The sequence below is a fragment of the Oncorhynchus masou genome, chromosome 29 (assembly GCF_036934945.1).
Source record: "Oncorhynchus masou masou isolate Uvic2021 chromosome 29, UVic_Omas_1.1, whole genome shotgun sequence".
NCBI classification, from domain to species: domain Eukaryota; kingdom Metazoa; phylum Chordata; class Actinopteri; order Salmoniformes; family Salmonidae; genus Oncorhynchus; species Oncorhynchus masou.
Window position 1 is genome coordinate 61,360,969 of NC_088240.1, and position 13,238 is coordinate 61,374,206.

Genomic DNA, 13,238 nt, shown 5'->3' on the forward strand with positions numbered 1-13,238 from the left:
CAGTTAGATTACCCTCTCTCACCCCTTGCTGTGTTTTAATGCAAGGTACCCACCCCACATACTCTAGTGCTTAATCGGCTTTACATTAGTCTTTGGGCTTCTACGTGTGTGAGACATTATGATTAATGAGTGACGTTGTATGTTTTTGGAGATTGGATTTTGTGAATAAGTTTAAAATCCAAACAATGGCGGAAGGTATTCACGGCAACGGGTTATAAGGGAGCAGGTAAACTAGCGGTTATAGTGCTGGCCCAGTAACCTGAAGGTTGATGATTTGAATACCCAAGCCAACAAGGTGAAAAAATTGTCAATGTGCCCTTGAGCAAGACCTTTAACCCTAATTTGCCCCATGGGCGCCGTACTACTATGGCTGACCCTGTAAAACAACACATTTCACTGCACCTCTGTATATGACGATAACACTTTTTTTATTATTAGATATTTTTTTGTTGATAAACAATGGTGGAGAATACTTCCAAGTCAATTCTGAAAAGTCTGAAATAAATACATTTCTGACAAACTACATGAATCAATGCTATTATAGACCGAGTGCTATTCCATAAAACCCAGACTAACTAAAAGCGAGAAATTGCGAGGAGAGAGAGGGAAATCACTTGAACCACTTTTTGTATTGCTGACTGTATGGCAGTAGATTTTGATGTGGGGAGAGATAGATTTTTGTTTCCTCCTAGTCCCCTTACACTTCTTGTTGTCTTGTTTTTCAGAACAAAGAATAAGCTGTGGTACTTTGAGTTTGGCACTTCTGAGACCTTCTCGGCCACATGCAAGAAGCTCCACGACTTTCTAGAGGTTGAGGTAAATACAACTGCCTGCTTTCAATTTTGGGAGATTGGGACTGAGTATTTTTATGCCATTTAATCCTATGACTTGTCACCTTTTAATTGCACTACTGTGTAATGACTATGTAATAATTCAACATAAACTACTCTCACTTGTACTGTTCTCTGCAACAATAACACATACTGTTAACATGCAAAATTAAGTATTTTGAAAGCAGACACAATGCAGTGAGAACAAGAAGCATAAAGTAAAGCACCTAGGTACAATCTCCCTGGGAGAGAGAATAATGCCTCTAATCTAGTGCACACCATTTTAAGACACTGAGCACCAGCCACCTCCTGATCCACAAATAGCCTTCCATTTGTACCAATTTCAGTCTTGAAGTGTTGAGGAGGGAGGGAGGCCTCCCCTCTACCCCTCCCACTCCCCTAACGGATACTCAGCCCAACACACAGGTAATTATCCCGGCACGGCCCTGCTGTGTGTGATATTGAGGGATAATGAAGGTGGTGTCTATCTGATCCATCTCCCCCTCCTCAGAGCCATCAGCGGTGGTAGAGGTCTTCATTAATTAGCCGTGGATGGCTACTTAGTATGGTACTGAAGGGGAGCAGGTTCGGTGTGGAATACATGCCATGTATTAAACTCCACTGAGGGAGAGGACCGAGAAGTGGCCTTTTATTACACAGCTGGCAACTGAGGGTATTCCTAATATGGATGCCGTACTAGTATAAGGTTGTTAGGAGTCATGGCTGGTGGCAGGTCCCCTTCTGGTGGACATTTACAGCTTGTCAAAGATCAAATGGCTTCGACATAAACTGTTAATCATCACTCAGCAGTGAACGCTGTCAGATGAGTGTGGTAAAGTTTTGAAAACACCTAACTGAGAAGCTCTGGCTCAAGCAAAATTAGCATGATCTACTTAACATGATTTTATTGCTACACAAATGTTTCAAGAGGAACACTTTGATTATTGATATGATGTAATCACTCTCTCTCTTGCTCCCTCCATTTTGCCCCTCTCTCTCTCTCTCTCTCTCTCTCTCTCGCTTTCTTTCCTGACCCTTGTTCTTTGTAAAGTGCGATGGCATCACTCTGGACCTAGACAGCATCTCTTTGGAAGGCATCGCCATTTTAAATATTCCCAGCATGCATGGCGGCTCCAACCTGTGGGGTGAGAGCAGGAAAAGGCGGAGCAACCGCCGGGGAGGGAAGAAGACCCAGGATAAGAGGACAACAGTGCTAGACCCCAAAGAGCTTCAATTTGCTGTCCAAGGTAGCTATCGTAATGATGGATACTGGTGAAATTGAAATGTATTTATTGCAATTCCAACTTTGAGGAAACATTGTTCACAATGTCACATTTATTTTACATGGGGTATTTTACATAGGCCCTTTAAGGTCTTTTAAAATGTTGAAGGCTTGCTCATATTCAGGTATGCCTCTTACAGATCAGTACTACAACCAAACATACACCGGATAACAGGCTTGAAATGCTACAACTCAATGGCTGATCGGCTGCCATTTTGTGTATAGTTTTGTTAGCATAGAAGACCCTTTCTCCTAATAACCTGTGACACTAAGAGGCAAGACCTTGTCCAAGCTCACATTAGACCGATGAGAGACTAACTTTGGGACAAAGTTTTCCCTGGCGCTGGCATGAATATTTCACCAATGACAAGTTGAATCACAGTGCTTAGATTTGGTTTGGGATGAAGGGGTGCGGTTTAATGTCACTGTTTCGCACTGTCACTTGACTGGTAATGGCTTGTGTAGGTGGAAGTGGACAAACCCGGCTTAATAGGAGCAGACTGAGGGAGCTCAGTGTCAATTCTGCTGCCTTTATGGGCCCTGAATACAGAAATATGTCAGATGGGAAGCCCATCAAGGAGAATCTATGAATTAACACATGTTATTGTTTAGGAGGATTTAAGGTCAGCCGGTAAACTGGTGAACTGTCTACTCATGTCTAGTTTGCGGATGATCACCTTAGTCACTGGTTAAGTTCCTGTAAACACGCATTTATTACCTTCTTAGGCAATACTATGTAGAGGGTTGTCCTCACATGGAGCAGCATAATATAGGGAAGTGTAATTCACAGTGGACTAGGGCTACCGCTTACACCTTGATCACAGCGACAGCGTCACTGCGTTTTGGTACACCAGAAGTACATTCATTTCCAATGGAACGCTGCGTTTGCTTTGCAGCATCCCATTGCAGATGCAGTTGCAGTGAGTTCTGTGAGGTACATGCTTTGGAGTTATCAAACATATCATCAAATTGTATGCGTAGGCCGCTTGACAGAAATGGGGAGTGTTAAACTTTTGTTGCGCACATGTCCAGATGATGCTACGTACCATTGTGCGCAATGATGCTGTAGCTGTGATCAATGTGTTTGTATTAGAAGGTGTGCAGTCATTGCAAGGGCATTGGATCTTAATTTGACCAGCATTGTTGTTGCAAAATAATATATTAGTCCATAATGTTGCTGGATTGGTGGTTAGGCTATTAGTTGGACAAAAGTATGCCACTTGAAAAGTGATATACTGTTAATACAACCGTGTTTTAGTGCGGGTTTTCAGTGAATTTATGTAAATCACTAAACTAATCTGCCTTTTCTGCACCGCAGGAAGATTCTCAGCAACAAAAGAGTGATCAAATTAAGATTCTACATCTGTAGAATGTGGTAGTATTTTGCTGGTGTATTATCTCCAGGCTTGATTTGATCATAGATCAACCAAATCAGATTCATACAGTGCATAGTGAAAGTCAAATCACACAAGACTGGGTATGTGACAATTTTTCATTGTCAAATGTGCAATCATACCAAGGATGTTTTCATGAATTAGTACCACTGCGATGTACACTGCACTGTATAATAGGCAACCCATTGACTACATACTCTGGGATGTATCCTCCTCAGTTAAAATCAAAGTACCAAATCCATTATGTGCTTCACCAACAGTGAAGTATCGAGGAGATTCCCCCTGCTCTTTAATTTCAGTCAATACGAGTCAAGCACTGATGAATGCACCCATTTGGATCATGCATGTTCTTTCTAATAACCTAGGGCATCATCCATTTCACTGAGTTCTACTCTTATAGACTGGGAGAGAGGCAATGGACAGAGCCTTAGAAATGACAGCTTTGGCAAGGAGGGTTAAGATGGTAGTGGTGGTCGGAGATGATCAATTCACACCCCATCGATACACTACAGTAGTCCCTCCCTTCCATTAATTCACCCAAAAATCATTTGATTTGGTGCAAATCATTTTGTTTTGTTTTATCCTAACCCCCAGCCTGAACCTGAAAAGGCACTTAGTGGCCAGTGAGTGAGTGCTGGTTGCTGGTTGCCCTTGCTGAAGGTTTGCTCAAGATGAGGCCCAACTTGTCAGATCAGAGAATGGAGTATTAGAGGGGCCCATAAACACCGAGTGCATTAGCCTGGGGGTCGTGGGGGCTGGGGGCTGTACACGTACCCAGAGCACAGAGTGCGAAGTGTGGATCAAACTGGGGGAAAAAACGACTGACCTTTCTGGAGCTGTTAAGTCATCCCGCTGTTGACGCCAGGAGACAAGCCCCTCAGGTGGAAGGGAATGGCTATGGGTGAATTATTTAGAACGGGGACAGAGGGGAGTGGCAATGGGGGGAGGGGGGGGGGACTGATTCCCTGAGACATGTACCATGGAGATTCTAAAGGTGGTCTCAACGTCGTTCACCCACTCCCTCTCTGTCACTCTGCATGTTGTCAGTGGAGTAGAGACTGCCCTGGACAGGTATTTGACAATGACAAGGATGCTGGGACTAATCGTGCACTGTGACAACTCGATTATGAGGCGTGGGCTGCTTAATATAGGACTTGGCTGTGTGTGTAAGCCACTGTAACATCTCTGTGACTCAGTCTTGTCTTCTATCTGAGATAAGTCATGTCGATGTGCGATCAGGAACGATTTGGTCTTTATTTGGTCCCCTCTTTTAAAACAGATTGTTTTGAAACCACTATGAGTGTAAAACTACATTTGTATGACTGTATTTTCCATTTATCTACAAGGACAAGTCGTAGTGCAAGCGATTAACCAAAATCAAGACCACGTTAACCACATGAGAGAGAAATGTACACAACACTACTACGAGTGATAGAGATAGAGACAGTTTGTGAAAGTATGCCTTATCTATTTTGAAGAACTCGTAAAATGATTTCTTCAGACAGCTCTGCAGCATACTTAGGCAGGCTAGCCTAGCGAAACAAGATGACTACAGACAGTACAGTATGGCTTCTACTGCCAGAGCAGAGATGAGATGATGACTTTAAGGAATGAAAAATAATAAAGCCATCAAATAAAAATTAAGTAATATACACAACTGAAATGTTGTATTATTTCATAGTAAATTTCTATGTTTCTGATGATGTCTACCCAGTGTGGACCTGACAAAGACAATGGAATATTTTCAATGTTTTGGCGATTGAATGATCACTATTTTTGGCTTTGGAGTTTCCATTAAAAAGCGGGTGGTTAAGGGAGCTGTACTGCAGTGCCAGCTGTGCCACCATAGACCCTGGGTTCACGCCCAGGCTCTGTCGTAACCGGCCGCGACCGGGAGGCCTAGCGTCGTCCGGGTTAGGGAGTGCTTGGCCGGTAGGGATGTCCTTGTCTCATCGCGCTCCTGTGGCGGGCCGGGCGCAGTTCGCGCTAACCAAGGTTGCCAGGTGCACGGTGTTTCCTCCGACATATTGGTGCAGCTGGCTTCCGGGTTGGATGCGCGCTGTGTTAAGAAGCAGTGCGGCTTGGTTGGGTTGTGTATCTGAGGACGCTTGACTTTCAACCTTCGTCTCTCCCGAGACCGTACGGGAGTTGTAGCGATGAGACAAGATAGTAGCTACTAAACAATTGGATACCATGAAATTGGGGAGAAAAAGGGGTAAAAAAAACAACAACGTCTAAACCAATTATTTTTTTGTAACTGAACCGACCTCAAAAATCGCTCAACACCAACAAGTTTTTATTTCTGCAAGATCTATGTTTCCACTTCACCCTCCACCTTTTGCCCATTTAAACACTGCATGATGAGACGGTCTTCTCTCAGAGTGCTTGATGATATGTTCCAAAACCTCTCCGCAATGACCAACTCTCAACCAATAACACTTGACCAGAATGTAGTAGACAGATAAGTGAGAGCAGAGCCATATATTTACATGGCTCTGAGTTAGAGAAACCTCTCCGGAAGTGCTGGTGTAACTAGTGTTGCCCTTTAAAAAACAATCGCTTGACAAGAAGAAAGAAAAATACATCTTTGTGGTCTCTCTCGTCTGAAACGTGCAACCAGTGCCTCTGCGCTCACCCTTTTCAAATCTGGGGAAACTGGAGTCTGTTCTTTCTTCCATGACTATAGACTACAGACCAGGCTATAGTTATGCATCCATCACTATTATTAAACGGGCACTGCACTGGTTGTAACAGTCAGATAGTATTATACAGGCATTCATTCATCCTTAAGTGTCTTAAGTGTCACCTTTGTCTCAATCTAAGTAACGTAATAATACAATCCCCATCAAAATCTGTCAGTTTAAGCGAGAGCTATCAGTTTTTTTTGCATGGGTTGTGTCTCAATCCACCTCATCTGCCTGTGTCTGCTTTGGAAGGTGGCAGAGCTACAGCAGTGTTTGTCAGACCATGAGACATCCCGAAGATCGGTCTTCTCAAGAAAACATCTTTCCCGAACAGTTTGGACTACAAACTAATATAAGGGAGTCTCTCGCGACCGCGATGTTCTCCATTATGCTCTACGACCTCCACAAGTGTCACGGGACTCATCTGAAGTACAAACGAATGGAAGTAGTTTTGTGCCAAAAAAAAAATAGAGTTGAATATTTAGCAAATTCATGAATGTGTTATTCATGCATTTCTATGGACTATAGTAGTAAAGGCCATATTCAATATTTTCTCAAATTATTTTATTTTATTTTTGGGGGATTCCATTCTAAATCAAATAGCTAAATGATCCATGGTATGACCATCTTAAAATAATTCAAAATGTTAGCTTAGTCCCTCACCCCTCCCCCAACGGCATATACTTAAACAACTGAAGTAGCCTCATGAAAATACTAATACAACCACCACTGTTTATGATAATCATATACCAATCATTTGTTATTTTCAAAAATAGACAAATTCAAAGCCTTATGAAGCCATATGTCCATTGACGACCTCCCTGCCCTGACGTTGGTTACTGAGAGCAGAGCACACTCCTGGCCCACAGTAAGCACTCTGGGGTATACTATATGACCCGTGTGTAGCCCCGGGCAACCAGGAATCTCCACTCGTTTATCCTTCGCCGTGGTGACGCTGTCCATCGTACGTGTCAGCCAGGGGCTCTGTGAGCCAGCAGCGCTAACGTGAGAAGGCATGCTGGGGGGGAGGGCCCAGTATCAGGGGGCTAGCACATTGTACACACACACACACACACACACACACACAGGCATGCAGGCATAAACACACACACAGGTGTGAACACACGTATTCACACACAAGCACACACGTGCGAACACACACAAACTCTCTTTTTAGCTCTCATGCCAGGGCAAGCTCTCCATTCACAATTTAACACAGAGGGTGCTGACCCAGCCTGTTGCTATAGTTACAGCTGGACACTACCCCTAAACAGTAACATCCATAGAAATGCAAATATGGTTGATTTATATACTGTGTCCAAGGCATCACTCAAACATCTTAGAAGCCCTCAACATCAGCCTGACCCTAGCAGCAGCAACCTAGCATTAGCAACAGCACCATACAGCACGATCAATGACAGCATGCTAGTTTGTTCTACCATACCCACCAAGTCCCTAAAATGGGTCTTAGTTTCAATTAGTGTCTCTCTGCACTCCCAACAGGGCTTAATTTGCGGAGGGGTAGTCTGAGAGTAGGAGGAGTAACAGGCCCGCTGAAACAGATGGGCTCAGCGCGACACTGGGCTTCCAGCAGGGGCAAAATCAATGCTCATAACTTCAAAACAGAAAATAAATTAATAATTATAGGAAGACAAGATTGCTTTGCATTGGCGGTGCAATCTAATTAATAGGTGTTTTGTTTATGGCTGCTGGTTGTTGTTCTTGTTGCTTCTTTTTTCCTTTCAACAGTGAATATTCAGACTTCAGAGAGCGGAAGGCAAACTGTGCACCTTGAAAATGAAGCACACTTCCTTTTTGCCTCTTTTATCCCTCCTGTTCTCATCTTTCTTCTCCTCCTTCTTCTCCTTCTTCTTCTTCTTCTTCTTCTCCTCCTTCTCCTTCTTCTTCTCCTCCTTCTTCTCCTTCTTCTTCTTCTTCTTCTTCGTACTCAAGATGCATGGATTCCAGAGTTAACCAATGGCTTGATTTAGGATCAATTCAAACTGTAATGCTCGGCTCAACAGGATGGTCGAGAGATGGTCTGAGCTCTATGTGTGGCTGTGTTTATGTCTCCGTGTCTGTAGACCCGTCAGACCAGCTGTTGGAGGTGGTGGGTCTGGAGGGAGCCATGGAGATGGGACAGATCCACATCGGCCTGAGGAGCGCAGGAAGACGCCTGGCCCAGTGCTCCTCGGTCACCATCAGGTCGGTACCCCTTGACCACAACCACTGATCACTGTCTGACCCCAGTCGACCTTCTTTAATCCCATCCAGCCTTTTTGAACACTGATAACAACATAGAAACAATCTAGATGGAAGACATGACAGAAGTCAAGAATCATGTTTTAAGAGGGATTTTTGTTTGTAATTGTCAGGACCACCAAAGCCCTCCCCATGCAGATTGATGGAGAGCCCTGGATGCAGACTCCCTGTACTGTAAGTCATGTCAATGTTCCGTGTATTGTGGTATTAATGCATGTAGAATGTGCTGCACACAGGTGGTTCATCTAGAAAGTTCCTCATCTAATTGTCACTATGCTCCCACATAAGAGATGAATGCTTTAAAGTACCCCGGCAGAAGTTTCTTGAGAGGGAAGTTGCATTGTTTTAAATATTTGTAATTTATCATAACTGACATGTAATAACACGTCCCTTTCTTTGAATGTGTTCACCTGGTCCCTCAAACTACTCCCCTGCACAAGTACAAGTGTTTGTTTTGTTTTACATTTTGTTCACTTTTCAAAATGAAATGGCTCAATTTGTGCTGATTAAACCACTGTTTGCTTTTAATTACAATCTGACAGCATCACAGATGAAGTGGAGCCAGAATTTACATACAGATCTTTCAGTTATTATGGGAGAATCTAGTGCATGACAAAACAAGTAGTTTGTAAGTGCACTTGTGTCTGTTGGCAAAACTCCACAAATCAAAGTTAGGCTCTGACAATACATAATTGTGTGTTGGATGATTTCCATGGTGAGTTACAGACGTCTCGATGCCGAATTTTGAATCAGTCAACCTGTTAAAAGTTCATTAAAATGGGATGTTATCCAACTAATTATTAACAACAACAGTTATGCAAATCATGTCTTGCATACATAAGATAATTAACCACATTCATTTGCACTTATAACATGTATTACTACATCTCTATTGTACACTGGAATAACCTTTAAAGGGCCATACATTTTTTTAAAGTATATATAATCATTGATTATTGACGACTATAACTTGTTAATATCTTAATTATCTTAGTTTAACTGTTGTACACCATCAGAACCCAAAATATACATTTGTTTTACTCCATTGTTTGTAATCCAGTCAATTGTAAACAAACACTAACTGTGTAGCTTTAAAACGTGGTTAAAACTATCATTTTGATCTAATGGATGGTCAGTCCAGATATTGATAGCATTGTTTGGTTACGTTCTCCAGCCTCCAGCCCTTATTTACCAAAACAGTGGCAGGGTAGCCACTTTGTTGTGCTTTGCAGATTGCCCCTTTAATGAATCTATTTGAAAATTAGTATCAATTTATTTACCATGAAATACAAACTCTTATAGCCCTTTAAGCTTTCAAACACGGACAGCTTCTCTTTCAAGTCCTTATTTTGTGCTGAACCTTTTTTTGACCTCAATTCTCATGGAAAGGTTCATTTGTCAATTAAATGATAGTCCAGTAACATTCAGTTCAGTCACGTTGAATATGATTTGGACATCAAGCCCACGCACCATAGCGACCACTACAGTGTTAGAGTTCATGAACGATGAACGGCACGCGTCTCTTTGAAGTAGAAGGGTTTCTTTTATGCTGATGATACTGTTCACCTTGCTCATTATTCTTGTTTATACTGCGAGGGCTATAGTATAATGAGCTGCGTCCAGGTCAGGGCATACCTTGATGGTTGATATTTACCTTCTCATTGATCTGTGGTAGTTTCACTTTTTCTTCTTCTGACATACTAATAGCGTCTAATACTCATAGAATTCAAGCATCAAGCTTTTCTCTGTGGTCGCTAATTGGAATGGCAAGATTACATTATTACACAGGCCATGACCTCCCTTGCTGTACAGTGTACAGGTATGTTCAGTGGGTCCGTGTGTTCCATGTAATGAAAGCATTCACCCAACCATAGCATACCACCATGTAACTCTGTCCTGTTTCCCTCACTCTCTGTCCACACCAGATTGAAATAGTGCATAAGAACCAGGCCCCGATGTTGATGGGTCCCCCACAAGGCAACAGCTTCTTCTCCTCTGTGATCCGACGAACATGCAGCGAGAGCAAAGACTGAGAGAGAGAGACTTAGCCTTCGGCCTCTTCTCCAGAGAATCAAGCCGTCTTACCCACGGAGGTCGCTAGGTGTGATGCCAGGATGCTAATTTGTTAGCCTAGCTCCATTTGGGTCGCTAGGTTATGATGCTAGGATTCCAATTTGTTAGCCTAGCTCCATTCAATAGCATACTGTAGCTGTGCATGCTACTTCTGCCATGGAAATGTCAGTGCCCCCCTTACTTATTTAGAGTGAGGAACTACAAGGACAGAAGCTTTGGTTCATGATGCGGTGCCACTCCACAATGCCAACACAGTGGTATTGTCCCTCTGGAACAGTTGTTTACCTTTCCAGATTTCAACTTTATACTGTTACGATGGCATGTTTTTTTCTAAATGTCATTTTTATAGTGGTCTAGTGCAACGTGCCATGTGGATCAAGTCCTTTGACAGAAATGTGTCACTTCCTTCAATCATTGAAAATAATTTGTATGATACGGTATTGATTTATGCGGCGTCAATGTTTTGAATGTGTTTGCGTTTGAACACCCCCAATGCATGATGGACATTGGATTACTGTTTATGAGGTGAACATATCTTTCAGGGTGCACAAGGACAGTGATGACATTGAGTTAACATATACTATAAGCATTTGGTCTAAGTTAACGTTTCAGGTTATTTGCTTCGCATTTCTTCGGGGACTGACTATCTCTTCAATGTTGACTTCATCAGAGAATGGATTTAAGAATCTCAAAGGCTCTGTTAAGTTTCCCACAAAACATGTTTGCCAGGTTCTTGCTCAAATGTCTTGCAGCTGGATCATAGAAACTATTTCCATTAAGGCTCATAGACCAATTAAGGAAAATGCATGCACATGTCACATGACATATACACTTTTTCTATATTGCACGGGATATCCAGACCATTTCTTCTAATTGTGCTGTGCACATCTTGAGTTGCATGGATAACCAAGATCTATTTTTGAACGTGGAATTGTACTGTTGTTCATTTTGGAAGTAAAACACTTTGTCAGGGTTCAACTACTGCCTTTCTCTCACACTAAATGAAATCATATCAACCTGAAATCAACCTTTTGTGGTCAGGGAGTCCTGTTTTTCAGGGGCAGGTACTCAGGTATTTTTAAGATATAATATTGCTCAAAGGTTTATACACTTAACTGTTATAATAGAAAAACCTTTCAAAGAATAGAATTGAGTACATCATGTAGTACAATTATCACAGTCAAGACTCCAGAGCAGGTTTTGACCTCCTTCGGTCATTGATTTGTCTTTTTCAACGGTTTGCCATTGAGCATGTTTACAATACATGACTCATACATGCATACATTAACCAATTAAAACTCAAGTCCAAATGTGAAATTACTATTGACATACTTGAGCTAGAATTGAAGAATCAATCTTGAGAATCAGTCTAATCAATTTGCATGACTGGGTTATTCAGAGACAAGAAGAAGCTCTGCATTCTCCCTCTAGATATCTGCAGAGGCTATTTGGTCTGGCATATGATGTGCAGATAAGTAAGACTAGCCATAAGAATGGCCTGATATTGTTAACCTGAACAGTATATTGTATTCTTAATTTCAGAAATCTAAAGTGACTTTTTATTATATTGACATCATTCGTCCAGTTTTCACCAAAACCTCTGACCCATATCTCAATATAATATACTACCAAAGATAAACAGAACGAAAGGCCATATTCAGATCAGATCATACACTATCTGAAGTTCTTCAAATCTGTTACACATGAATGACACCCAAACAGTACATGAATAGATACAAGTTTTCAAGTGAAATGCATTCCTGCATGTTTTCTAAGTACAATTCAATGATAGAAGATGACTGTATTGGATTTCTGTCTCTGTTCAAAGTCCCATCCTGCTTATGGAAGATTTGGTTCCACCAACTTTTCCATTACTTTGCTTTGTATGTGCAGTGTTTGCTTTGTACAGTGAAGTTGTATTTTTTGTACACAATGTTATTTTTCTGCGTAAAGCATTGCTCTCCTCTGTAAATCACGCCAATGTGTTCTTCTGTTCAAAAACTGAACAGAACATGAAAACAATTAAATGTTGTTGTCGTTTGACATGCTCACCGACATGTCTTCTTATCTTTGACCCTGTTGACACCTAATGGCACTCAATGGCACAATGTCACCTAAGACGGGTTGACTGTCACCGACAGGACGATCCTGTTAGTGTTCTTACACCTGCTCTAAAGCTATTTATACAGTGGATACACTCAAGCCATGAGAGATGCCTGTCAAACCTTCTTATGGCTCATGGTATGTCACACTTGACAGTGCTGTGTACAGTTTGCACCCTGATCCTGCGATGACCCTTCAATGACCCTGTAACATGCTTTTTTCTTGTTGCTTGAGTCAACTAAATCAATATAGGATTAGTCTTAAAATAAATGTCCCTTAACAAATCTAATCATTTCCTTTAGCCTACATTACTTTTAAAATAATGAAAATCATTTTGATTATATTACATAATTTCAATCATAACTCCTCATTCATTATGATCTCATTTATATCTTTACTGTAGGCTTATGTGACACATAAAACAATCAATGCCTTCTGCACAAAGTAACTACATGGTGTTGCTACTAATACAATACAATGTCAAATCTCAACTGGAACACATAGCTAATGTTTGTTTTCCTAACTCTCTAGGGATGAGGCAAATGAGTGTGTTTACCTCTTCGCTTGGTGTCAGATGGACAGGACACCTACGCTTGACCTGTGTTTCTCA

General features: G+C 41.7%; 1 protein-coding gene across 3 annotated transcripts in view; it reads left to right on the forward strand.

Annotated features, from left to right (window-relative positions):
- The window catches only part of LOC135520181 (diacylglycerol kinase beta-like), a 58,496-nt gene extending 45,928 nt beyond the window's left edge, over positions 1 to 12,568 (forward strand). For all 3 annotated transcript variants that reach the window (XM_064945544.1, XM_064945543.1, XM_064945545.1), the window contains 5 exons: positions 726 to 816; positions 1,882 to 2,077; positions 8,275 to 8,395; positions 8,566 to 8,626; positions 10,378 to 12,568. In XM_064945544.1, coding sequence (XP_064801616.1) covers positions 726 to 816; positions 1,882 to 2,077; positions 8,275 to 8,395; positions 8,566 to 8,626; positions 10,378 to 10,485 — 577 coding nt within the window. In that variant the 3' untranslated portion in view covers positions 10,486 to 12,568. The remainder of the gene's footprint in view (positions 1 to 725; positions 817 to 1,881; positions 2,078 to 8,274; positions 8,396 to 8,565; positions 8,627 to 10,377) is intronic.
- The last annotated feature ends 670 nt before the right edge of the window (positions 12,569 to 13,238 follow it).